At 35.1% G+C, this 26418-nt stretch overlaps 1 protein-coding gene across 1 annotated transcript; it reads left to right on the top strand.

Annotated features, from left to right (window-relative positions):
• Positions 1 to 569: 569 nt before the first annotated feature.
• On the top strand, positions 570 to 26418 carry LOC106139455 (scavenger receptor class B member 1-like). The gene is made up of 12 exons (XM_013340902.2): positions 570 to 825; positions 10476 to 10567; positions 11204 to 11367; positions 15844 to 15982; positions 16724 to 16839; positions 18524 to 18623; positions 19812 to 19939; positions 21284 to 21404; positions 21995 to 22142; positions 22622 to 22772; positions 23974 to 24070; positions 24425 to 26418. The coding sequence occupies exons 1-12, from the start codon at positions 588 to 590 to the stop codon at positions 24626 to 24628; spliced, it is 1698 nt and encodes a 565-aa protein (XP_013196356.1). The 5' UTR covers positions 570 to 587; the 3' UTR covers positions 24629 to 26418.

The raw sequence follows: 26418 nt of genomic DNA, 5'->3' as shown, positions 1-26418 counted from the left end.
TAAGAAGATGAAGAAGTTGCTAGAAAGATGAAAGTTTTATTCACTATCATAATCATAATAAAAGTAAAATGTGTATTTGTGATTGCACAAACACATTGGTGTATGAATGTACCACCAACAAGAATGGACAGTGAAATAGTCCTGACTCAGCATAATGTAGACAAGGTGTAGACAATGCGACGCTGATGATTCTGCCAGAACCATAGGTGAGCTTAGCGAATCCACACGTGGAGGAGATGTAAGTACTAGTTTTGGGGCGAGTTTCCTATATTTGTTGTTGGTTTGAGCAAAGAAAGAAAGGAAGAAAATATAAATAAATAGGAAAGTTATAAATATTAAAATTATTAATTTTAATATCGAAACTAAATACTGAAAACGATGGAGCATGTTTTCGAGACTGCTGGAACTGTCTCCATCGTAAGAGAACAAGACGTGATTAAATGTCTTTAAGTATCAAACATGTCCAGACTCGCCAGCCACCCCAACTCGCCCAATCTACACCCACTTGCGCCCATTAAAAATCATCTGCTTTGATAACAAACGATAAGTCAGTCTCCCAGTGACCGTTGCACGGACCGGTCGCCACAATGAGTCATTTGAATTTAGAAAACGTGCCTTCCACAGCCCTGATGCTGCCGAAAGACGAAAAAGTCGTGGTGATACCAGCTCAGGGGGTCGGGAAGATTCTGATCAGGGAAGACACTATTCTGGCGGGACTCCAAGGGTGCGCTGGCTGTGGACGGGCCCAGTTCTCGTGCGCTGGTGTTAAAAGTCAGTGGTCGGTACTCTGCTGGGGTAGACAATCGGACAGGAAATACTATTTTTGTAAGTACCCTCTAAATTATTTTTAACAAAATAAATTTGTTTGGCAGCGCCGTGTGGTTGCCGCCAGTTTGGAATAGGACCACTCGTATCTCTTTCCCGTGGGTGTCGTGAAAGGCGACTAAGGGAATAGGCGCACAATCATCTAATTCAAGCCTCACATGCTTAAAACAAAAACATAGTGTGTGCAGTCAAGGGTAAGGATTATAAACTTGAGATTCTTCTTTTACGCGATGGATTGTAGATGTATCTTATGTCTTGTTTTTGTTATTGGCTTATCGATCTATTAACCCGTATGTAATAACATTTTTAATTTATCATTGTCTTTGACGAGATCCACCTTCCCCCAAGGAACATACATACATAAAATAACGCTTCTTGGTTTGTTTACTTGTATACTCTTTATTGCGCATAAAAATAAACATAACAAATTACAAAACAGCTATTGGATTTAGACTTGGTGGTGTAGGCAGAGACTTTTCGGTTAGGGTATACGAAAGGGTGCGCACTTTTTGGGACTACAAGCACTAAGGTGGTGACCATGTATAGTACAACGTACAATAGTACAATATTAGTACATCAGGGTACGTCGTTGGAATCTGGTTGTCACCCTGAATCCTTTAACCTAACCCCCCAGAGGATCCCTGTGAACTTATTTGCTCATTAGAATCCTCTTTATAGGATACTAATTTTTAACCGCCGCTTCGACGAACTAGCGCCGGATTTAGCGCCACTTACAAAAGAATAGGTACAGATTTATCGCAAATCCCACGACAACTTTGACGGCCTCTGTGGCGCAGCGGTAGTACGCTTGTCTGTGACACTGTGTATATTGGTTACCTATTTGAAAAAATTATAATGAATCGTCCTGGTAAAGGGTCAGGTCAAAAGTACCCGAAACCGCCGAGCTTGCATGAAGAGAGTTATGAATGTGGATGAAGCGAAGGAAATATGCAGAGATCGTGGCAAGTGGAAAGAGGTAGTCTCTGCTCTCCGGGAAAGAGGCGTGATTTTATGTATGTATGTATTATGAATAAATGATACGAAGAATTTTTTAATTACTTTTAAACTTAAACAAGAAAAAGTGCCGTCTGGTTTCCGACACTTATGGAATAGAACCACTCCATATCTTCCCATGGATGTCGTAAAAGGCGACTAACGAAAGACTTATACACTTAGGATTCTTGTGATGAGCTAGCAACCTGTCAATATTTGAATAAAATCAATTTCATCATTAAGCCATACAGTCTTTTGAAAACTGTTAACTCTCCCTACCCCGCAAGGGATATAAACGAGACAATATGTATGTATGTTTAACAAAAACAGGTAATAAAAAAGTAAGGTCACATTGCTTCTTACCGTAAATACAACTTCTTTATTGGCAAACAAAAGGACTTTAAACTGTGACAATGCTTACAATCACAAGAACTAATGAAGACGCATTGATGTTGTAATTTGTCAAAACATATCAATTGTCTGCTCCATTTCAAATGGAGCTGTTGTCCACTGACCGCTTTATATGTCTATCTTAACTTATCTATTAATACAAGCTGTGCCCGCGACTTCGTCCGCGTGGAATAGTTATTTTGGGCATCATTGAAGCCCTCAAGGATGAATAATTTTCTCCGTTTTTTTTTTAACGTTTTCCATTATTTCTTTGCTTCTTATAGTTGCAGCGTGATGTTATCTATTCAACACAAAAGTAATTTTTCAATTCGAACCACAGTTCCTTAGATAGCGCGTTCAAACAAACAAACAAACTCTTCGGCTTTATAAAATTTATATAGGTACCTAGATATAAACATAATTTCTAAAAAATATATATGTATATATATACTCTTTATCCCTTATGGAGTAGACAGAGCCAACAGTCACGCAAAGACTGAAAGGCCACGTTCAGCTGTATCGTTTAATGACGAAATTGAGATTGAAATAATGACAGGTTGCTAGCTCATCGCCCAGAAGAAGAATCCCAAGCTTTTTCCTATCTCTTAGTCACCTGTTACGACATTAATCGAAAAGAGATGGATATTTAAATTTCGTACATAAAATCATCACGAGTTTCCTGATCAAGTGAAATAATATTTTACTTGTACAATATTCATTATTTTTTCCATGCAAGCGTGTCGTTCACTTTTCGCCATAATCTAAAGCAAATACTATCTATGGTGTATTCAAACTGAACTTATTTTCTGCTAGCTGTAATCTTAAAAAAAATATAATTCTTGATTAACGAAATGGCGCTATTGACCGACAAGTACCAATGATTGACATTTGTTTCTATAATTTGAGAAAATAAGACCAAGAAATCGAATTCAATTATTAATAAATATTTGAATTATTAGGAGTTATTAATCATTGAATATCTTAAAAATAAAAATATCAAGTCTAGATAATAAATAAAACAGGGTTTCCGAGACGGTACCAATAGTTTGATGGATGGGTTTGAAGGTGTATTTATATATTTATTTAAAACTTTATTGCACAAAACAAAAATGTACAAAAGGCGGACTTAATGCCGTTTGGCATTCTCTACCACTCAACCAGCTGACCAAACAGAAAAAACTTTAAGTTGGTGGTGCGATAAAGTGTACCAACCTAAACACAAAATTAAAAGAGTTTGAGATATCTACTTACCTATTATATTTTCTCAACCAGTTATTTCCATTTTCGATTGAGGTCGACTCTTGACATTTTCTTTCCAGACAAATAGGTATACTTAAGTAAACTTAACTTATAAACATTTTTATAATCAATAAAAAAGAGATATAAAAACATTGTAAACAGAGTAGCGATCAGACTCATAAAATATACTTACACATACAAAAATAATTGGTGTCCTAATTAGAAAAAAAGTTTACTTTTTTATGTATTTCCTTACCAAGAAGATAATTAAAAAAAAATGTAACCCTCATTTGTTTTTTGTTATAATATTTTGAATGATTTCTTATTCCTCGAGCGAGCGAAGCGAACTGGTCTGAGTCAACTTGGCGAAAACATTATTTTTGTATGTATGAATGCATGTAACGCAATAACTTTCAAAACTTAGGTCTGATTTCGATAAATCTGAAATGTATGTAGAGTTGCTACATACATTTCAGATATAGATATAGAATTTTTACAATCGTTCGATCATCAAAATCGGTTGACTTGTTTTTTGAGATATTCATAATTTTGCAAAAATCACATGTGTTCGCGAGGGTAAGTACGCTGCGAACAACTTATATTTTTAGTGTATTTCTAATAATTCCCACACAACGAAGTCCCGCGCTAAAAACTAGTCTCTACAATATGAATATCGATACATACCTAATACCTCGTACTACTTATTCGCATAATTATCATATCACTACTTAATTTAGTGATTGTTATATCACATTAGGAGTCAGTTCCACTGAACTTAATAATAATGGGCATTCTTGTTATATTGTTAGTATTATTAAGTTACTATCACTTCTGATAAGATGCTTTGAAACTACAAGATGGTTGAATTTACACAATAAAGCAATATTTGATTACATAATTCTGCTGAGCTGAGCGTGGCTTATCAGTCTTTTCAAGACTGTTGGCTCTGTCTACCCCACAAGGGATATAGACGTGACCATATGTATGTATTACAATTCGTTATATAAAAAGATACTTTTCTTAAAATGGAAATATTTTGTAATGAACTGTAATTTAAATCTAACATGTAGGTAGTAACATAAATCTGATAGAAAAACTTTTCTCCTTTCCATGGATGTCGTAAGAGGTGACTAGGTAATAGGCTCACATTGATCCAGTGCTAGCTTCTAAGCTGGTCGGGTAGCGAAGAAAAAACAGTTGCATGTTCGTAAGCCTATCCCTTAGTCGCCTTTTATGACATCCATAGGAAAGAGATGGAGTGGTCCTTTTCTTTTTGGTGCCGTATGGTTCACGGCACCAATAAAATAAAGGTATGTTTGAATCTAGGTTTCAGTAAACTGATAAACTCCTTTTTAGACGTAGGTTAAAAATGACTAAGTACTTCTGCGCAATCCCAATTTAGTTATTGCGTTGGTCCTATATTAACATCGTAGCGAGATAAGATACTCATAAAAATCTGTTTTGGTGAGGTTATCTTGTAGGTAGGGCACCAAAGAAGAATCAACTAAGCGTCCGCCAGCGACTTTGTTCGCGTTTAAATTTCTCATCTAGGTACTATCACTATTTATCATTTATCATTAAGTAGTAATAATTATTATTAAGTTACTAAGTATAACGTTACTTACATTTAAATTATTTTATTTTCATCAACAAAGAATGTTTACAAATTGTGAACCGAGAAAATGACATTTCTAATCTAAACCTATTATTAAAAATACAACTAATATTATTTAATAATAAAAAAAAACTATTCTAAACTACAGACTAAAAATGTATAAAAAGTATAAAATACTACTTAATATAATTAACATTTAAATGGTTTTGAAACAGCAACAAACTTTTACAAATAAACTGTTACATACTTAATACTTAAATAATGTATTAAATATGATCACGTCTTTATCATTTACGAGTTAGACATATATACAACAGTCTTTTGAAAATGCTATGCCACGTTCAGCTGTATGGCTTAATGATGAAATTTAGATACCTATTCATAATTCGTTTGTATTTAATAATTTTTTTTAAATAAAGTTTCATTGAATTGCCTTTATAAGAATGTAGAAGTAACATTATGTTACGAATGTTGGTGAGTAGTTATGCTTTTATGTATGTTTTATATATACATAAAATTAACTTCATTGTCTGTAAAATAAACCATCTCCATTTTACCAAAATACATAATTTTACCATAAACGAAACGATTTACCTATATCTAAAGGCACTAAATAATAATTATTAATTTTAGGTTTTATTTGTAACTACATAATATTGCTATTTAAATTTCAATTACATCAGCTGAACGTGGCCTTTCAGTTTTTTCAAAGCTTTGACTACTCCGCAAAGGATATAGACGTGATTATGTATCTTTTTAGGACATGTGTATGTATATAGGAAATATTTCAACTAAAAATATCATTCGCTATCAGACGTAAAATATTATTAAGTTCAAAATAATTTTCAATGAAACAAATATGTTATACCTACTAAAATGAAACGGATAGCTCAGCTGGGAACCGAATGCAGGTTTGTTTAGAAAAGTTTACCCTAAGTTTAGGTAGCATTGAGTATGTTAGTCGAAAAGATTGTAGAAAAAATAGCAGTTATTTTCTTTTTCCTTTATTTACCGTGCCGTGTGGTTCTCGGGACCAATACAAAAAAGAATAGGATCACTCCATCCTTTTCCCATGGATGTCGTAAAAGGCGACAAAGGGATAGGCTTACAAACTTGTGATTCTCTTTTAGGCGACGGCCTAGCAACCTGCCACTATTTGAATCTCAATTCTATCGTTAAGCCAAATAGCTGAACTTGGCCAGTCAGTCTTTTCAAGACTGTTGGCTCTGTCTACCCCGCAAGGGATATAGACGTGACCATATGTATGTATATATGCATGTACCTACTTATAAAGAGTAGAGTCACATTCTTCTGGTGCAGCTAAACCATTATCCAACATGAGTTAGGCTCCCCTGTAAAGGTTGCGGAGGTCAGACGGGAGTCGCTTCGTGTAAAAACCTGACATACATACCCAAGTTAATGTTATGATTAAAAGGCGCAGACAAGGCCTTCTCTAGACTGGTGAGGATGTCTCCGTAGCATGGCGCGCGCGACGCCGTTATTATCGCGCGAAAACTATCGCCGACCCGTTTCATGTCAAAATAAAGAGCGATAGTTTTTCGCGCGATAAAGATGGCGTCGAGCTTGCCTTTCTAAGGGCTAGAGGAAAAGGCTCAACATACATACATATAGAAGTACTAGCTGTTGCCCGCGACTTCGTCCGTGTAAATTTCGATTTTTTCCGCGTAAACTTATTTGCAGGCAAACTCATGCCTTGAGTTCATTTTTTTAGTGAACCGATTTTGATGAAACAGATGTTTTTCTGAGTTAAACAAAGCATTTGGTGAAAGTTTTAAGTAAATCGGTTCAGTACCTACTTTGGGAGATAAGCGTGATCATACATACAGGCAGACAGACAAAAAATTCAAAAACAAAATTTTTGCTTTTTATTATTTATTCTAAGATGGATAGAGGGGCACTCTATCCATTTCAGTCAAAATACTAAATGTACAGACGAAATATTTTTACTGTTTTATTATATGTATAGATTACCTAAGTATAAATACCAGAAATAAAACTCTGGTAGCATAGTTATTTATACGGTTAGAATGTACCGGATGAAATTGATAGCAAATTATCAAACAATTTTCACACAAAGAGAAGCTATTGACCTGTGACATATTGTTACATAACACTAGCTTTCGCCCGCAGATTCTTTCCCGTTTTTCCTGTTTTGTTACAATTTGTAGTAAATAACCTTAACTTTTTGTTTGACTTCTCATAAGTGACTTTTTTAATAAATATACTTGTATGAATTGTAGTATCGTGACGCTACGTGTTTCTTAAGATTGTGGTTCTACAATTACTTCTTACTTTTTAAAGGGAATTTTAATTTGAGTCTGGAATTTTTAAATTTAAATTTTTCAATAAGAGCTTTTTACGATGAAATTAAAGAATAGGCCTTTGTAAAACGATTTGGAAGCAATATTTTCTTACTATATTCGCGGTATCTAAAGTACCTACTCACAAATCTATGTAGGTAGGTATATATCGTGGACAGTCGTGTTTTTTTTTTAATATTTTAATTATTGTTTTCATTTACAAGTATCAAAATTTCAATATCTATACAGTTGAATGTTTTTGTAGACACATATAATAAACAAAATTATAGTTAAAAGTGACATTTAGCGCCGCGTATCGTGCCGACGACGATAAGAGATCGTACCATTTTGTTTGTACTTCAATGAATATAGATAGTTAATTATTGAAAAGTAGTTAACGTTAAGAAGATAACTTGATAAGTGTATTTTATATAAGACATTGAACTGCAGAAATGTTACTTATCTAGAGTTTTTTCCTCGACAACTGAGCGAAAGAGTGCTATGTTTTGCGATAACGCCGCCTTTTGCATTTTTGATAAACATATCGGCCTGGACGGCCTCTGTGGCGCAGCGGTAGTACGCTTGTCTGTTACACCGGAGGTCCCGGGTTCGAATCCCGGCCTAATGAGAAAAGAACTTTTTCTGATTGGCCTGGGTCTTGGATGTTTATCTATTATAAGTATTTATTATAAAATATAGTATCGTTGAGTAAGTATTTCGTAACACAAGTCTCAAACTTACTACGAGGCTAACTTAATATGTGTAATTTGTCCTGTATATTTTTATTTATATTTATATCATCAAAAGGAGAAGATGGGTAAGAACAGATGAAGAATAGTATATATACATACTATCTATGCCCCGGGGCTTCGCTACCGTGGCACTTTTGGGATAAAAAGTTCCCTATTTAATGACACATAGGGAACTTTTTATTCCGAAATTCCTGTTATATATTGCTATAGTTACATAGTATAACAGGTTGCTTACAAGCTTGGCCTGAATTCGATGAAAACATAGTGTGTGTCAGCTGCATCTCTTCCCGTGCAGACTGTAAAAGTCAATTAAAGGAATGGCTCATAAACTTGAGATTGGTTTTTAGGCGATGGGCCAGCAACCTGCCTCTATTTGAAACTCAATTCCATCGTAACTAGACGTGGCCCTTTTTCTTTACGAGGCTGTTGTCTCTGTCTACCTCGTAAGAGATAAAGACGTGATTATATTATTATATACTATGTTTCCTTGAATGAACACATGAACTGCTAACTTTAATTACGAAATCTAATACATATAACCAACGTAAGAAAACTGTCTGGGTCTTATCACATATCAGGGGTCACTCCGATAAGAAAGATCTACGCAACTTACTAACTATAATGATATAGAACCTATCACAGTCTCCAACATACAAAATTTTACAATAATATTATGTTTAATTATCGTCAATTTGCGTCCATAGAACATGACACATTCCTAAGGCGGTTGTTGTAAGAAAAACATTCATTGCTATATTATATAACACAGAAGTCATCGGTAAAGTAGGTACACCACGTTTAGATGTCTCCTTAACAATCAAAGACAATAAAATCACCAATTTCGGAAATACGGGACGATGCAGAACAAGTTACGCATTTATCAAATATTGCATTTTGCAAATTTTCTCTTGTAAAAAGTAGTGCCATTGAACTATCAAGTTTAAGTTTAAGATTAAGTTCTATTCTTACTTTTTCCTTGATTCCTGTCCTTGAATGAAAACTCAATAAAATAACGACCTTTTTACGAGCTTATTAGATTTAAAATCCAATAACCAAAATATAGTACAATAGTTGTCACTATGGACACGTTCAGTTCGCGGGTTCAAATAGCACGCTCTGATTGGTCAACCGTTCAAATTCGCGCCAAACAAAAATTAGACTTCTGCTTGCTTTTGCGCAGGTGTAATTGAAAGGTGTACCTAAATCGGTGTAAATTACTCGTATAAAAATAGTAATACTGCACATGGCATCAGTGGAAAACCCGAGATTCTAATTCATATCCATTATTTTAATAAATATACTTAAAAAGACAAGATATGATTTTTTGTTTGTAACAAATAAAATTCGGCACACAGTTAAATAATATGAGGCTTCTTTCTTCTGAAAATTTCCATAGGAAATAAAATGCAAAGTTTGTAAAAACTACTGAACGATTTTTTACATGAAACTTTGTAATATAGCTAAGACATTGATGTAACATTTAAAGAGATAATTGCGGACAGAGTCGCGAGAAACAGCTAGTATGTAATAAATAATATTCAATACAGTTGCTAGCTACTAAATAATTGTAGAACACAATCGTGATCAGACAAGAGTTACGCAACAATGTGTTTAATTCCTCGTCATTAATATCTAGCGACGTCATCATTAGACAAACGGTCATTAAATAAATCATCATGTAACCTGAAGTCATCTCCGTAGTTCGTTATTGAGAATTTAAGGCAAAATGTGCACGGAGAGATTATAAAACTTCTTCAGAATACCGTCTTTCCAACATTTCGAACAGAAACAAAATCTGTCCATAACTGTTCGAGATTAGTGCATATATTTATATGGCACGTAGCCAGTTTGGTTACGATTAAAGTTCCTTACGAAGACCACGTTAAGATGGAATTGAATCTCTTGACTACCAGATCAGCATTTTAGACAAATCTTTAGAAACTGTTTACGATCAGGTCCAAAAAAGAAAGTAAGTACTTTACGTATTAAGACTACGAACAGGGTGTGACTTGAGTAAAGAATTCAACATACATACATACATATGGTCATGTCTATATCCATTGCGGGGTAGACAGACCCAACAAACAGTCTTGAAAAGACTGAATGGCCACGTTCAGCTATTTGGCTTAATGGTAGAATTGAGATTCAAATAGTGACAGGTTGCTAGCCTATAGCCTAAAAAAGAATCCCAAGTTTGTAAGCCTATCCCTTAGTCGCCTCTACGACATCCATGGGAAAGAGATAGAGTGGTCCTATTCTTTTTTGTATTGGTCCCGGGAACTACACGGCAAAGAATTCAAGTTTGAAAATGTTTAAATTATGTATGTCACTTTGTTTCAGTGGTCACCCTACTGTCTGCAATCTTCGTGTTAAGTCTCATTGGCACTATTTTCTTCTGCTTCACAAATGCCATCAACGATGCCATATTATCTGTGAGTAAATCTTACATAATAAACAAACTAGTTTTCGGCATAAGTTTCCTATGTCCTCCTCCGTACGTGACTATATATTTTGAGTGATACCTACTTTAAAATTATACTTTTATATTAAAGAATCACGAAGAGTGTTTAAATCATTTCAATGTATCATGAATATATCTTTTAATCATCTGATATACATCTTGAACTTATATTCTTTTTTTTCCTGTAATAAGTATTTGTATTTATTTTTTATGTATTGTAATATAACCATGGACTAAAGTCTTAAATTTTTTTTAACACTATTACTCTAAAACACAAGTAAGTATTTGGAAAATACCTTTGACAAAGGAAAATTGAAAATCAATAGATATTTACCTACTTACAGAACAGCACATACACCATACCGTTTGGTTTCCCTCCTAAAAATCCTGTGTAAAAATGTCATAATTATTAATTTAATTTTCCCTCGTCAAAGATATTTTCCAAATACCAACTTGTGAAGAATGTTTTAGTTTATGGTTACATTACAATACGCATTGTATTTATTGACTAAAACATTTTTTTTAACTGGCCAGTAACTCAACTTCAATATGAAGAGGTCCAGCCTCGTAATTTAAATATATTTTATCTACACCATTCTTTGCCCAGAACATGGTGATCAGAAACAACTCGTTGGCCTTTTCAATATGGCGGCGGCCTAACGTCCAACCGCTGATGAAAGTGAGGCTTTTCAACTATACCAACTGGGAACGAGTGAGGGACGGCTTCGATGAGAAACTCACCGTGGAAGAAGTCGGGCCGTATGTGTATGCGTAAGTATTTTATACTCTCTTTTTATATTTTATAAAGTTAAGTTCATACATACAAAGTACATACATATACTTACCTAATCACGACTATGTCCCTTGCGGGGTAGACAGAGCCAACAGTCTTGAAAAGACTGATAGGCCACGTGCAGCTATTTGGCTAGATAGAATTGAGATTCAAATTGTGACAGGTTGCTAGCACATCGCCTAAAAGAAGAATCCCAAGTTTATAAGCTGAGTTCCCTATTTTATATGTTTGTATGTTGCGCTAATATCGGTAAGATGTGGACAGATTTTATTTCTGATTGAAATGTTGAAAAGAAGGTTTTCTGAGGGAGGTTTATATCTACATACAAATGCTACCCGTGCAAAACCAAAGCTGGTCGCTAGTATTAAAGTATCAACGACATTTTTAAGGATTTGTAGATGGAGGTTATCCTTTCTGTAGGTGACGTTAAATTCGACGATTTTCGTAGTTGGCGTTGAATTCATTACTTTTTCTAGGTGTTTCTTGATAATGGCAATGGCTGAATTCACGCGAGCGATACCAGATCTACTTTTTTATGTAAACAAAGCTACGTTTTAATTATATCTAAATCATGTAAAAAAATAATTCAAACATGACTTGCAAGAAACACCCCAATTTCAATGTCGGCTAAAAATCTCAACGTTTTATCTCCAGTTATTTTCGGTAATATCGCCTACATTATGTATTGAGATAAGAATTGTAGATAATAATGTGCACTATGCTATCTAAAGTTATTCCTCTGATCCGGGCGGCGCCTGGCAATTAACTTGTTACTTACCTAACGCATGATAAACAGACATATTAATTAAATAAAATATAAGTAGAATCTATCTGTACATCTTTGCTAATCTACATAAAATATTAGTAAAGAATAAATAAAAAAAAACTATGTTGTCCTTTATGATTATGACCGTACGTCAAGCTGACGTACGCCTACTTTTTTTAAAGAAATTCTAACGAGACCATAGTCCCGGGCAAAAGTAATAATTTATTAAGTTATAATAATTTAAGGAAAAAAAATATCGTAGTAGAAATAAAAAGCACAATTAAGTTTATTTTATACAATTGGATAAAAGAAATTTGATGCGATTCTTACAGTGTATAATTAGAAGTTTAGGTAGTAGGTTGAAAAACAATTAGTTATTACTGGTGTAATTTCATTCAGAAAACATCACAAAAGTATGTACCTAATTAATTTGTTACCTACACTGCCTAAGGTAGAACAGAATAAATTAAACCATCTATAAATATATATACATACCTACATACATATATGGCAACGGCTTACCCGAAACCGCCGAGCTTGCATGAAGAGAGTTAAGAATGTGGATGAAGCGAAGGAAGTATGCAGAGATCGTGGCAAGTGGAAAGAGGTAGTCTCTGCCTACCCCTCCGGGAAAGAGGCGTGATTTTTTGTATGTACCTATGTACATACATATTACGCCTTTTCCCAGAGGAATAGGCAGAGACTACATCTTTCCACTTATCTTACATTATACATATCTTAATTATTTACATAAACCTTTAATTGATCAATAATTGTTTTATTTTTTTTATCAGCTCTTTAATTAATTAAAAGCTTTCACACCGGGTCAAGGTGGAATCAATTTATTCATGAAATAATAATAAAGAAAAAAAAGGTGAACGACATGTTTTGTCAAAAGATACAACAGATCCTACATTTTTATAATTAATATAAACAATTGTATAATTATTATCAAACATTCAACATGGAAAAACAACAACAAAAGAATATCACTTGCCAAATAAAGGCTTATTTTTATAAAATGAATGACGCAATATTTAAAAAATACGATGTCAGATAGATATGTGTCTATAGGTGCCGTGTGGTTCCCGGCACCAAAAGAAAAAAGAATAGGACCACTCCATTTATTTCCCACGGATGTCGTAAAAGGCGATTAAGAGGTAGACTTATTATAAACTTGAGATTCGTCTTTAAGGCGATGGGTTAGCACCCTGTCACTATTTGAATCTCAATTCTATCTTAAATCCAAATAGCTGAACGTGGCCTATCAGTCCACTCAAGACTGTTGGCTCTGTCTACCCCGCTAGGGATATAGACGTGATTATATGTAAGTATGTATGTATTACTAATAATACCTACACATTCAGGCCCCTGGCCCCTAGCCCATCGCCTAAAAAAAGATAGATAAATACATTATGTATTACTAATAATTCTGTGGTACTTAGAATGGAATGCAATATCCTCATTTTGTTTTATAGTTATCATAAAACAGTAATTTTGGCCGTTATCAATACTGATATGGGACCTCGTGGGGTAAAAATATCGGTTGAAATCATAAAATTTACTTGTAATAACTTATATCTTCAATATTTGGGTGTTGGCTTCTATAAATTTCAAGATTGGTCGTTCCTCGTGGCCTATACATAATATAAATTTAAAATGGTCAAACGTGACGACCCCGACACGGCCTTTTGTTATTTTTTTGCCGACTTTTTTTATCTGATAATTAATTGTCTCGTTTTGACGAAGCACGTTGCTGAAATAGTTAAGTTATAATTAGAGCATGTTGATGGTGACGGAATTAACCACAAATTAATTTGATAGAGAAATTATTATGGCCATATACAAAAAAGAATAGGACCACTCCATCTCTTTCCCCCATGGACGTCGTAAAAGGCGACTAAGAGATAGGTTTACAAACTCGGGATTTTTTTTGGCGATGTGTTAGCAACCTGTTACTTGAATCTTAATTCTATCATTAAGCCAAATAGCTGAACGTGGCCATCCAGTCTTTTCAAGACTGTTGGCACTGTCTACCCCGCAAGGGATATAGGCGTGACCATATGTATGTATGTTACGTAAATAAAAAAATGATCGATAAATTTATTATATAAATAGAGCTATAATTAGTCGATGCTTGTAACATTACCTGTCTGTTTTTCAAATTTCAAAAGGGTTGTCATATCTTTTTTTTTAATAATACCGGGCCGGGACGACCGAACAGTGTACTCCGAAATTTTATTTACCATTTTATGTGATTTTTTTTTAATTACGAGCACATACATTTCTTGCGGGCTAAACAGAGCCAACAGTCTTGAAAAGACTGAAACGAGACTGAATTGAGATTCAAGTAGTGACAGGTTGCTAGTCCAACGCATATAAAGAATCCCTTGTTTAAAAGCCATGGGTTATATAGGTAGAGTGAAACTATTGTTATTTTGAGTGAAAATATAGAAAAATAGAATTATCCCAGATCTGGGACCCAGTTCAATTTATTTTTTGGCATCTACGTATAAGTATTTCAAATTTCAATGAATTATATGTATGTATATAAATTGCTCGTTTAATGAGGTTTACAACACTTGTCACTTTTAAGAAAAGGAGATCCACAGATTCATGACACGGTTTGGCAAAAAATACTTAATTGAATTGGGACATTGTACATTGAAGATATATTATGGGTATATAATTTCATAGAATGCCCAGTATATGGATTTATATATGTTACTTACATGATTGCGATTCGAACATATCGATATGAAATGAACGTGTCTTATCTCTTTAAATAGTGCAATAATTTCCGGTTACATTCTCAGCTGTTCTATAGCTCATGATCACTACATGTAAATAAATATAAATATATACAGTACAGATAACACAGATTGACCAGCTTAGATGTGAACTGATCCTTATACTAAGTAATGCATAATTACAAAAAATAAAAAACAAACTACTCGTTATAAAAGGTAGACAAATAGCGATGTAATTTTCGAATTAGATCAATCATCAAGTTGAGCAAGCATCAATGCAGCTAATTTTTGTAATTCGCCTCATTACATCACAATGGAACAATGTAAATTATTAATCAATTTCTTTGTTACCGACAAACAATATAAAAAACAACTTTACATAAGAATTTAATTCTAAATTACTAGTTTTATTGAAGTATTTCAATGTTACACGGTTGCTTAACACGGAGAAACACTGAACAGGCAACTGAACTATATATAAACTTAAAAGGCGCAAATATGCAGGTATCCGTAATACCTATATATTTTGAACCTTTTGGGGTGGAAACTCTGGGACCGTGGGGCCCATCTGCCCATCAGCTTTTTCGACAATTGTCGAAAAAGTTGTTCTGAGGTATCTCGTGACCGGAGGGCTGGAAATTATCTGGCTCAGGGAATCAGCATTGCCATGCAAATTGGCAATGCTGCCAGCCTTCTGGGCACACTCCCGCATGTTGATGCTATGCAGGGACTGTACAATTTGTAAACTAAATTTTAGTTTGTAATCATCTTTGAGCATGAGATTCTTATTTTAGGCGATAAGCTAGCAACCTGTACCTACTATTTCAATCTTAATGCCAACCAGCTGAACGTGACCTATCAGCCTTTTCAAGACTCTGTCTGCCCGGCATAGGATATAGACGTGATTGTGTATATGTATGTATGTTGTTTTTTTTCAGACAACAACTGGAACGTGTGAACATAGACTTCGAAGGAGACCAACTCAGCTTCCAAGAGAGGAACTACTTCAGGTATATGCCTGAATTGACCTCGGGGGCGCATTTTGACCAAGTCGTCGTACCCAACTTACCACTACTTGTGAGTCCAGAATTTCTTCTAAATTCCTACCATCAGCTACCTTCTGACGTGATTCTTGGTTGAGAGACAGAGAAGTGAGTCTCTGTGGAGTTATGTTTATACACGAGGCACTGAATTAATGTAGAGGTTTCCTCACGACGTTCTTCTGCACAGTAAGAATCAACTAACAGGCTGTAGTGTAGTTTGTTCCGCCGCTTCTTCTACACATGCGCTTTGGAAGTGGTAGTAGTTACAATTAGATTTGACGTCAATAAGTGATACCTTGTATCCAATTTTGAAAATAACTCTATTCTATACTATTATAACAGAGAAAAGAGTCATTGCTAATCACAGTCATGAAATGACACAGTAAACAAGGAACATGAATTTTCAAAATATTGAGTTGATTAATGTTAATTTCTGATTTTTATTTTCATTCATTCATTCATTTTTATAGTCACGTCTATATCCCGTGCGGGGTAGACAGAGCCAACAGCCTTAAAGAGACTGATAGGCCAAGTTCAGCTGTTTGGGTTTATGATAGAATTGAGATTCAAATAGTGACAGGTTTCTAGCCAATCGCCTAAAATAAGAAACCTAAGCTTATAAGCCTATCCGTTAGTCGCCTTGTACGACATCCATGGGAAATGAGATGGAGTGGTCCTATTCTTTTTTTATTGGTGCCGGCAACCACACGGCACTTTGTTTTGTCACATATTGCGGAGAAATCATTCCAAATATTTAACCATTCTCTTGTTACAGGGTGTAATTTCAAAAGCCAAGGATATGGATCTGAACCGTTTCCAGGAATTCTCCTTGCAGACAGCTCTCAACTTCGTGCAGAACAAGGACGCTTTCATCAGGCTCCCGGTCCACAGGTGTTTACATTAATACATACATACATAGATAAAATCACGCCTCTTTCCCGGAGGGGTAGGCAGACACTACCTCTTTCCACTTGCCACGATCTCTGCATACTTCCTTCGCTTCATCCACATTCATAACTTCTTTACATTAATTTATGTTTTTTAATGTAAACAATTTGTAAATTGACGTGTGGCGAAAATGCTGCAGTATAGTTTGTTCCGCCGTTTCTTCTACACATGCGCTTTGGAAGCGGTAGTAGTTATAATTAGATTTCAGTGATGTGACGTCAACAAGTGATAGCTTGTATCCAATTTTGAAAATAAATTAAAAAAAAAACAGGTATAATGCTCAGAATTACGAAAAACATGAATTATCAAAGATTTTTTTCTATATCACATATTTAATATGATGGTGGTTAGTGACAGAAAATATTCTTATCTATGGTTAGTGATCTGTAAGAGATGAATGAAAGCATGGTAAGCACGACGGCCTCTGTGGCTCAGCGGTAGTACGCTTGTCTGTGACACCGGAGGTCCCGGGTTCGAATCCCGGTCAAGGCATGATGAGAAAAGAACTTTTTCTGATTGTCCTGGGTCTTGGATGTTTATCTATATAAGTATTTATTATAAAATATAGTATCGTTGAGTTAGTATCTCGTAACACAAGTTTCGAACTTACTTCGAGGCTAACTCAATCAGTGTAATTTGTCCCGTATATATTTATTTATTTTATTATTTATATTTACGACGCCGTTGTTAAAGCGCATAAAACTATCGCTGTCCTGTTTCACGTCATAATAAAAAGTGAAATAGCGATCGCGCTCGCTTAACAAACACTTTATTCAAATTTAAGTTTTTTCAGATAGTTACTTTGTTTTTTTTTTATGGCGCGAAAATATATTTAAGCCGTTCAGAGCGCGACATTTAAACCCGCGAACATGAACTGTCCGCTATTTACTAATGTGAGCGAGATAGCAGGATATTTTTTTTTTTATTTTAAGTTGAACGTGCTAGGATCGTCATTTTGTTGAGTTTTCTCGCGGTTTGATTCGTCTGTAGGTTGCACTAATCTGTGCCATCGAATTTTATCTTAGCGACTTATAAACTTGGTAGGTAGGTACAGGTAGTAGATACTGTACTTACGCTTGTAATGTTTTGACGTATCATGTACGTAGAAATTGTAACAAAGCTATTTCATTAATGGAATACCACTCTAAGATTAATAGTACATTCTAGATCGACAATTAGAAAAAGTAGTAACGTCGCAAACAGTTAGTAATTTACTTGATGAAATGTCAACAGGCGGGGAGAACTGGTCGCTTAGTCGCAATTCATACATACATACATACAATCACGACTTCATACCTTACGGGTTAGACAGAACTCATGAATTGGTTAGCTTACTGACTCCATGTCTTTGTCTTGGATGTCGTAAAAGGCGAGTATAGGGCATAGGGCGAGCTTCCGTGCTGGCCTGATTGCGAAGAATAAACATAGTGTGCGCCAACTGCTTCTCTTCCCGTGCAGATTTTACCTCATACATACATATAGTCACGTCTATATTCGTTGCGGGTTAGACAGAGCCAACAGTCATGAAAAACTGAAAAGCCACGTTCAGCTTTTTGGCTATAAATAGTATAGTTATTATATGTATATAGTATTAGCACATATAATTTAATGACTTTAATTTCTACAGATTCCTGTGGGGTTATGAAGACACCATCATAGATTCCACCAAACTGATACTCAGTCTTCAGGGCAAATTGAAATTCAAGCAATTTGGACTCCTAGCTACGGTGAGATAATTATATACAGGACAGATTACACAGATTGAGTAAGCCTTGAAGTATGTTTGAGATTTGTGTCACGAGATACCAACTCAACGATACTATATTTAATACTAAATATTTATATAGATAAACATTCAAAACCCAGGTTAATCAGAAAAAGTTTATTTTCCATCATGACCTGACCGGAATCGAACTCCTTCTGATTCAGAGGTCAGCACCCGTCAACTCCTTTTTAATAACCTGACCTCATACCTTTTTCTGAATTCTGGAGCGCGGATATAGATAGGAACTCAGGTTTTCTCCAGGGAGTCATTTTATGGATAATTTTTGGCTATGGTCAATCGTAGGAGGCGATCAAGAATAAAATTACATTCGAGTGTTGCGATGAAAAGTCCCAAAATCAATTCTATAAATATTTTACTTATAATATTTTCAGCGCATATTTTACTCATATGTAGCACCTTAATGTATCACTGTATCCTTAGGTCTACAGATTTAAGATTAATAAATTTAAATATGCAGTCAGGAATACTCTCCGATTAGAGAATTTTGATAGCAGCTACCTAACCTATCAGATAAATGGAGACCTATGTATCACTGAGTAACAGATTAAATATAAAAAAAAGCTGTAAAGATTGTGTAATATCACCAGATTGATTGCAAGAGGTTACATATAAGTGCAAGTAATATATAAGTCAATGTTTTAATGCCTTTGTTATGTCTACTTAATATTTGAATGCTATAATTAATGGATGATCAGGAGGAAATATGTATTATTCTTTTTCACATCTTTTGTAAACCCTTATCAGAAGCAAATAAAGATTCTATTTTATTATATTCTAACATTTGCTATTTTTTGCCACCAAATTCTATTGAACTAGAACACATTACTTCTTCGAGGTAAAATATTGGCTAGATGAAAGATTCAATGGTTACTCCTTCAAATGTGACGGAGGTCAGACGGGAATCGTTTCATGTAAAAACGTAGGCTGATATAAATAAACGCACGCTGCAAAACTATAGGTATCTAATGTATAAGTCTCTATAGGTATTCAAATTCAATTTTTTCCCTTTATGGGACATTTCAAAAATCACTTTTTATGTAAAGTTATCTAAACCTACTCGGATTTTGTTCCTGTAATTAGGTAACTACTAAACATAATACTCACAAGTCCTATGTTCTCTTCTCTTTAGAAAAACGACACCCTATCAGACAGAATGACCATAAACACGGGTGAGGTGGACAAAGACAAGATGAACCTCATTGAAAAGCTGGAGGGGGAGGACCACCTCAATTTCTGGGGAAGTCCCGAATGCAACAGGTATGTTATTCTTTATCATCATGTTGCCGAGAGCAGGCCGGAGTCAACTGTAACCATACATATAATCACGTCTTTATCACTTACGGGATAGACAAAGCGTTGGCTCTTAAGACTATTGATTCTTGAAAAGACTAAAGAGCCAGGTTCAGCGATTCATATAGTGACAGGTTGCTAGCCCATCGCCTAAAAGAAGAACATACATACCTATATATAACGTCTATATCCCATGCGGGGTAAACAGACCCAAAGTCTACAAAAGACTGAAAGGGCCACGTTCAACTATTTAGTAACAGAATTTAGATTCGAATACATAGTAACAGGATGATAGCCTATCGCCTTAAAGTAGAATCCAAAGTTTATAAGCATATCCCTTAGACGCCTTTAACGGCGGAGATGTGTGTGCGTTGCGTGTGGTTCCCGGCACCAATACAAAAAAGAATAGGACCACTCCATCTCTTTCCCATGGATGTCGTAAAAGGCGACTGAGGACTAGCAACCTGTCACTATTTGAATCTCAATTCTATCATTAAGCCAAATAGCTGAACGTGGCCATTCAGTATTTTCAAAGACTGTTGGATCTGTCTACCTCGCAAGGGATATAGACGTGTCCATATGTATGTTAAAAAAAACATAATTTACATAACAAAATAACATATTTCCAAGAAACATACGTGATTCCCGTTTAAACGTGCACAACAGTTATCTTATTGTGATAAACTTATGCCCTCTGGTAATTAAGTAAGTAGGTATAAATGTTATTCTATATTCATTGAAGGGAGATTATCAATGGCCTATATTGCTGGCGCTTTAAAATTGTAACCCTCTATGAGAAAAAGTCACTGTCTACCCCGCAGGGATATAGACGTGACCATATGTATGTATGTATGAGAGAAAGCGGTGTGAAATTGCATATAAATGAACACAGATTGTATAATCCTCATGTCGTAACGTCCGAAGACGTAACGTTCGAAGGTTCTCTTTGGTCGCCTGTTACGATATGTACTGGAATAAGTTAAAGTTCCAAATTTTATCAAAATCCGTCTCGTAGTTTTTGAGTGAATGAGAAACGAAACGAAACGAATAGGCTGATAAACTTGGGATTCTTCTTGTAAGTTATGGGCAAGTGATGAACCGGTCATTATTTAAATCTCAATTAAATTATCAAGCCAAAGAGCTGAACGTGGCCTTTAATTCTTTCTAAGACTGTTGGCTCTGTCTATTCCACAAGAAATAAATGTATACATAAGCAAATATTACGTACCCACGTTTTAGAAAACTTGAAGCTACAGAGAAAACCCCTCTGCCTTCTAAACACTTCCAATAAGGCTGCTTTTTCCCTTCCAGCATAGAAGGCTCCGACGGATCCATCTTTCCGCCTTCCCAGCTGGACAGAAACAGGACTCTTCACGTCTTCATGCCCAACCTGTGTAGAAGGCTGCCGTACATTTATGACAAGGACATTGAAGTGAGTTATAAAACCAATAATTAAAGCAAACTTTCAAAAAGCCCGCCAAATTTGACGCCCCGCCATGTTTGATGTAAAATGACGTGACTTTGTTAATAATACACAGGCAATACACTAATTTATTACAAGACTTTATACTACCCATTGCAAAATGAAGGTTAATTTGAAGCTTTGTCTTAGATTTCACTCCCGTAGGCAATCTGCTGCAATCATTTTTGTTTTGTATATACCAACCTATATCGAAAGTATAAGAAGCGCTAGAATTTATGGTGGCAGCAGTGGGATAACATAACTTACTAAAATACTAATATTATAAAGCTGAAGAGTTTGTTTGTTTGAACGTGCTAATCTCAGGAACTACTGGTTCGAAATGAAAAATTAGTTTTTTGTTGAATAGACCATTTATGGAGGAAGGCCTTAGGCTATGTTACATCACGCAACTATTAGGAGCGAAGAAATAATGGAGAATGTGAAAAAAACGGGAAAAATTATTCATCCTTGAGGGCTTCAATGTTGCCCAAAATAACTATTCCACGCGGACGAAGTCGCGGGCACAGCTAGTTATTTTATAAAGTACCCATTTTGTTCAGGTGGACGGCATCCCACTCTTGAGGTACCGGCTTCCCTTAGACGTCTTCGACGACCCAGAACACAACCCTCAGAACCAGTGCTACTGCGAGATTGACACCGCCACTTGTCCCCCGAGAGGAGTTATCAACGTGACGGCTTGTACTATGGGTACGTCAGAGTTAACAATAGTCATAAGTTCGACATTAGCGTACTAACGTTTGTCCCGGTAATGCCCTGACATATGGATACCAGGTATATATATCTCTCTTCAAAGTCATACGCGATCTTCAGGTAGGTCAGGTAGTTACATTAGAAGCGAGCCTTTAAGCTTTGAAACCAACAATTTATTCTGCACAAACATACATACATATAGTCCCATCTATATCCCTTGCGGGGTAGACAGAGCCAACAGTCTTGAAAAACTGAAAGGCCACGTTCAGCCAAACTGGCGTAGTGATAGAATCAAGATTGAAATAGTGACAGGTTGCAACATCATGCCCATCGCCTACAAGAAGAATCCCATGTTTATAAGCATTTCCCTTAGTCGCCTTTAACGACATCCATGGGAAAGATATGAAGTGGTCCTTTTGCAAATTGCCGGGAACCTCACGGCACACAAGACGTGACAAAAAAATAAATGTTTGCAGGTGCCCCAGCCATGGTCTCATTCCCCCACTTCTACCTGGGCGACCCTCAGCTTCGAGAGGAGATCTTAGGGCTCCGCCCCGACCCGGTGCTCCACGACTCTTACCTCGATATCCATCCGACGCTGGGACTGTCACTCAATGGAAAATCCAGGTATGTACTAGTGATGTTCCGGATATCCGTATCCGCGGATATCCGAGGGACAATTAAGATCGGTATCTGTATCCGTTACTTTTCTCACGGATCTGTTACATTATTTACCTATTTTATTTTGTATATAGGGGATTAAGTAGAATTAAAAAACTATTATATTAAATTACCATAAACTTTTAATAAAATAATATTTATACTTATATATGTTACAGTTAAAACTAGTTTTTAGTTAGAACGCGTTTTCCCTAGTTCGAACTAGTGTTTACTAAATGCCTTTGTTAAAACTAGAATTAACTAATGCTCAAAATTAAATATCAGTTAAAACTAGTTCTTACTAGACAACACGCGTTTTTCGGAAGAGAGCCAGTTAAAACTGTACCGACCAAGGTCAAAAAGGTGTCTCTGCAATAAAAATGGTTGCCTTTCTAACTCAAAGTGCCAGGATAGTTTGTCTTGTAATAACAAGTAGATCCTCATTTTTATAAATTTAAGATTGTTTAATTTTTATAATGTATGACAGAGTTGAGAGGAATGAGTGTCTTAAACCACTCATTTACCACCACCTTATGCGAAGATGTGATAAATATTTTTTTAAATGTGATAAATATTCTTTTTTGTATTGGTGCCGGGAACCACACGGCATAGAAAGTGCTGACCACAATTCAGTCCTCTCAACTCTGTCATACAATATAAAAATTAAACAATCTTAAATTTATAAAAAGGATGAGGATCTACTTGTTATTACAAGACAAACTATCGTGGCACTTTGTGTAACAAAGGCTACCTTTTTTCTTGCAGGGACACCTTTTTGACCTTGGTCAGAACAGTTTTAACTGGCTCTCTTCGGAAAAACGCGTGTTGTCTATCTAGTAAGAACTAGTTTTAACTGATGTTTAATTTTGAGCATTGTTAATTCTAGTTTTAACAAAGGCATTTAGTTAAAACTAGCTCTAACTAGGGAAAACGCGTTCCAACTAAAAACTAGTTTTAACTGTAACATATATAATAAGTTTATTTGTTTTGTGATTTTCGATTTTATTAATTATAAACAAAACACAAATCTAATCGCTTTTAAAAATCCCTATGTTACCTAGTATGGAATGTGGAAATTTTACAATTTTGCTGATCTATGAAACTTCTCCTAAATTCCTTCGTTACGTTGGTGTTCTCTACATTAATCGTATCTGTTCCTTATTTCCAGCCTTCAAATCAACTTTCAAGTGAGAAAAACCGGTATGTTCACCTCTCTCGGGTTCCTGAAACAAGGCATCATCCTACCAGTCGCCTGGATAGAAATGGTAAGGTATTTTACCTAAGGTATTTTAGTTTCCAGCACTATCAAATAGAACCACTCCGTATCTTTCTCATGAATTTCGTAAAAGGCGACTAAGGGATAGGCTTATTAATCTTGAGTGTATGTATTTTCCAATGATTCGAAATCTCTCATCTATTACCTACCTATATTGATGGTTTTCGATACGTCTCTAAAGATACCCAATCAGAATGAGATGGTTATGTAATAAGTAGTACTAGTGTTCGTAGTTTAAATTGTTCTTGAAAATTCAGTGAAACATTTCTATCTACGCAGTAATTTTATGAAAATATTCATTTTGACTTTCATAACTATTAAATTTTAACTTTTTTAATTCCAGAGCCTGGACGAGCTACCAGAAAGTCTTCGCTCGCTCATCTATCACGGCACATACTCAACCGCCGCGGTCCAATTAGGACTAACTGTCACTTGCGTAGTGGCTTTAGTAGTCTCCGCCATTTGTCTATTAATGCTTCTCTTTGGGAGGCGGCCGAAGCCGTGTGCAACGTTGAAAGTACCGACGGAAAAAGCGCAGTTTTCGTAATTTAAGTCTAATTTGTTAGATGTTGGAGTGATTTTAAAGTGACAACTGATTCGCTTGACTTCTCGGGAGTCTCTGCCTTTTTTTGTTCCCGCCAAAATAGATACATATTTTTAAAAAATAAATGAAAAGAAAACTGTTCTAAGTTTGAAATCAGCGTGGCGATAAATACTAAGCAAATGAATACCTTGACGTTTTTTACACCAAGTAGGCACTCGTAGGTACCTATACTTGAAGTCAAAGAGAGTACCTAGTACTTAGTAAAGGTAACATACATTTCGAGTAAAGTACGATTTCCTTTAAAATTTGTCGGTTAAAAGAGTTGGTTTGTCAATATTATATGTTATATTGTTATGTTAAAAAAAAAGTTATTTTAAATGATTCAATATGAAAAAAATATAAGGCTTGGCGATTCTGCCTACTGATTGAAAAATTGATCCGCTTTAGTTAGTAAGAGTATCTACATATTTTATTTAATGTCATAATTATTTATTTGTTGCTCTTTAAAAACTGAAATGAGACTCCGTGTAAGTATGCAAGCGGTTTTGAAAGCTATTTCATGTGAGTGAAGTGAAAAAGAAGTGTAGACATAATCCCTATTAGGTACACCTTTAATAAAAAATGAAACTGTCTGTCTGTGACAAATTCAGGCCTAAAAGACTCTGTACAATGTCATTAAAAAGCTCAAGAACAAGTTATAGAATTAAACAGTACATTTAGTAAGATTATTAGGATTTCCCTTTATCAGATTTGAAATTCCCTCGGACAGACATTCTAGATCTTAATCTTAGTGGTAAATGAATCTTATAGGTGCTTAAAATACTATTTAACAAAACATTCCCTTAATGTAGTGACGAGATCTAATAATTTAATTTTTTTTAATAATAAAATAAATAATTGTGTAAGTAATTTGAAAGTTTGTCATTGCCTGTGAGGATTTACAGCTAAAACGCTTAATCGCTTTTTTTGTATGAATATGGACAAATAACGAAGACAAATGTTGGCAACCCTGGTTTTTCACACATGAACTCTTGGTACACGGAGATCCCCCGTACCAAGAGGTAATTTAATACCTGAGATTATCATAAGGCTAATAAACTAAGTATAACATAAAAAAAGAAAGAAAAGCTAGAACTTTTGGTCTTGCCAGTGATTTTTATCCTATTGGTAATTTAAAAATATATAATCGTAAGTATGTACTTAGAGTAATACCGCATACTTCGCCTTAAAGATTTTGTTCATTTCATTATGTAGGCAATATTTTTAATTAAAAGCATGTATATTGAGAGAATTTATGTAATTTTTCCATCATTAAGCCGAGCAGCTGAACGTGGCCATTCAGTCTTTTCGGGACTATTGGCTCTGCCTACCCCGTAAGGGATATAGACGTGACTATATGTATGTATGTTGGCTTGCAAAATTTGGTATGGATTATTCAATTAAGTAGAAGGTATGCATATTTTTTTTAGTATGTATTGTATATTATAAGTACTTTCTTGAACAAAAACACTTTCACTGGAACAGTCAATAAGTAAGCGACAACTGCCTTATTATTTTTATACCTAGTTTCAGTTGTGTTCTGCGTGAAGTTATTTGTGCAAAAATACAAAATTATGTAAATATTTTAAAATTCGTGTTGTTTGAAATACTTCTATTTTTTACAAAAGCCAATTGAAAGTTTGTAAACATATTTTTGAATATCAGATGCTTAATTTTATTTGTAAATATAGATTTTAAGGTTGAATTTTTGTAAGAAAGATCAATTGTAAGCTCTCTACGTGTTCTGTAAAGAA

Source organism: Amyelois transitella, chromosome 30 (assembly GCF_032362555.1).
Source record: "Amyelois transitella isolate CPQ chromosome 30, ilAmyTran1.1, whole genome shotgun sequence".
NCBI lineage: Eukaryota > Metazoa > Arthropoda > Insecta > Lepidoptera > Pyralidae > Amyelois > Amyelois transitella.
The sequence above is the reverse complement of the archived record's forward strand: the minus strand, read 5'-3'. Positions and strand labels throughout refer to the sequence as shown.

Coding starts and splice junctions, on each gene's coding strand:
- LOC106139455 (XM_013340902.2), top strand. CDS start 588: ATGAGTCATTTGAATTTAGAAAACGTGCCTTCCACAGCCCTGATGCTG. Junction 21,405..21,994: donor TTTATGACAAGGACATTGAA/GTGAGTTATAAA, acceptor CATTTTGTTCAG/GTGGACGGCATCCCACTCTT. Junction 22,143..22,621: donor CGTGACGGCTTGTACTATGG/GTACGTCAGAGT, acceptor AAATGTTTGCAG/GTGCCCCAGCCATGGTCTCA.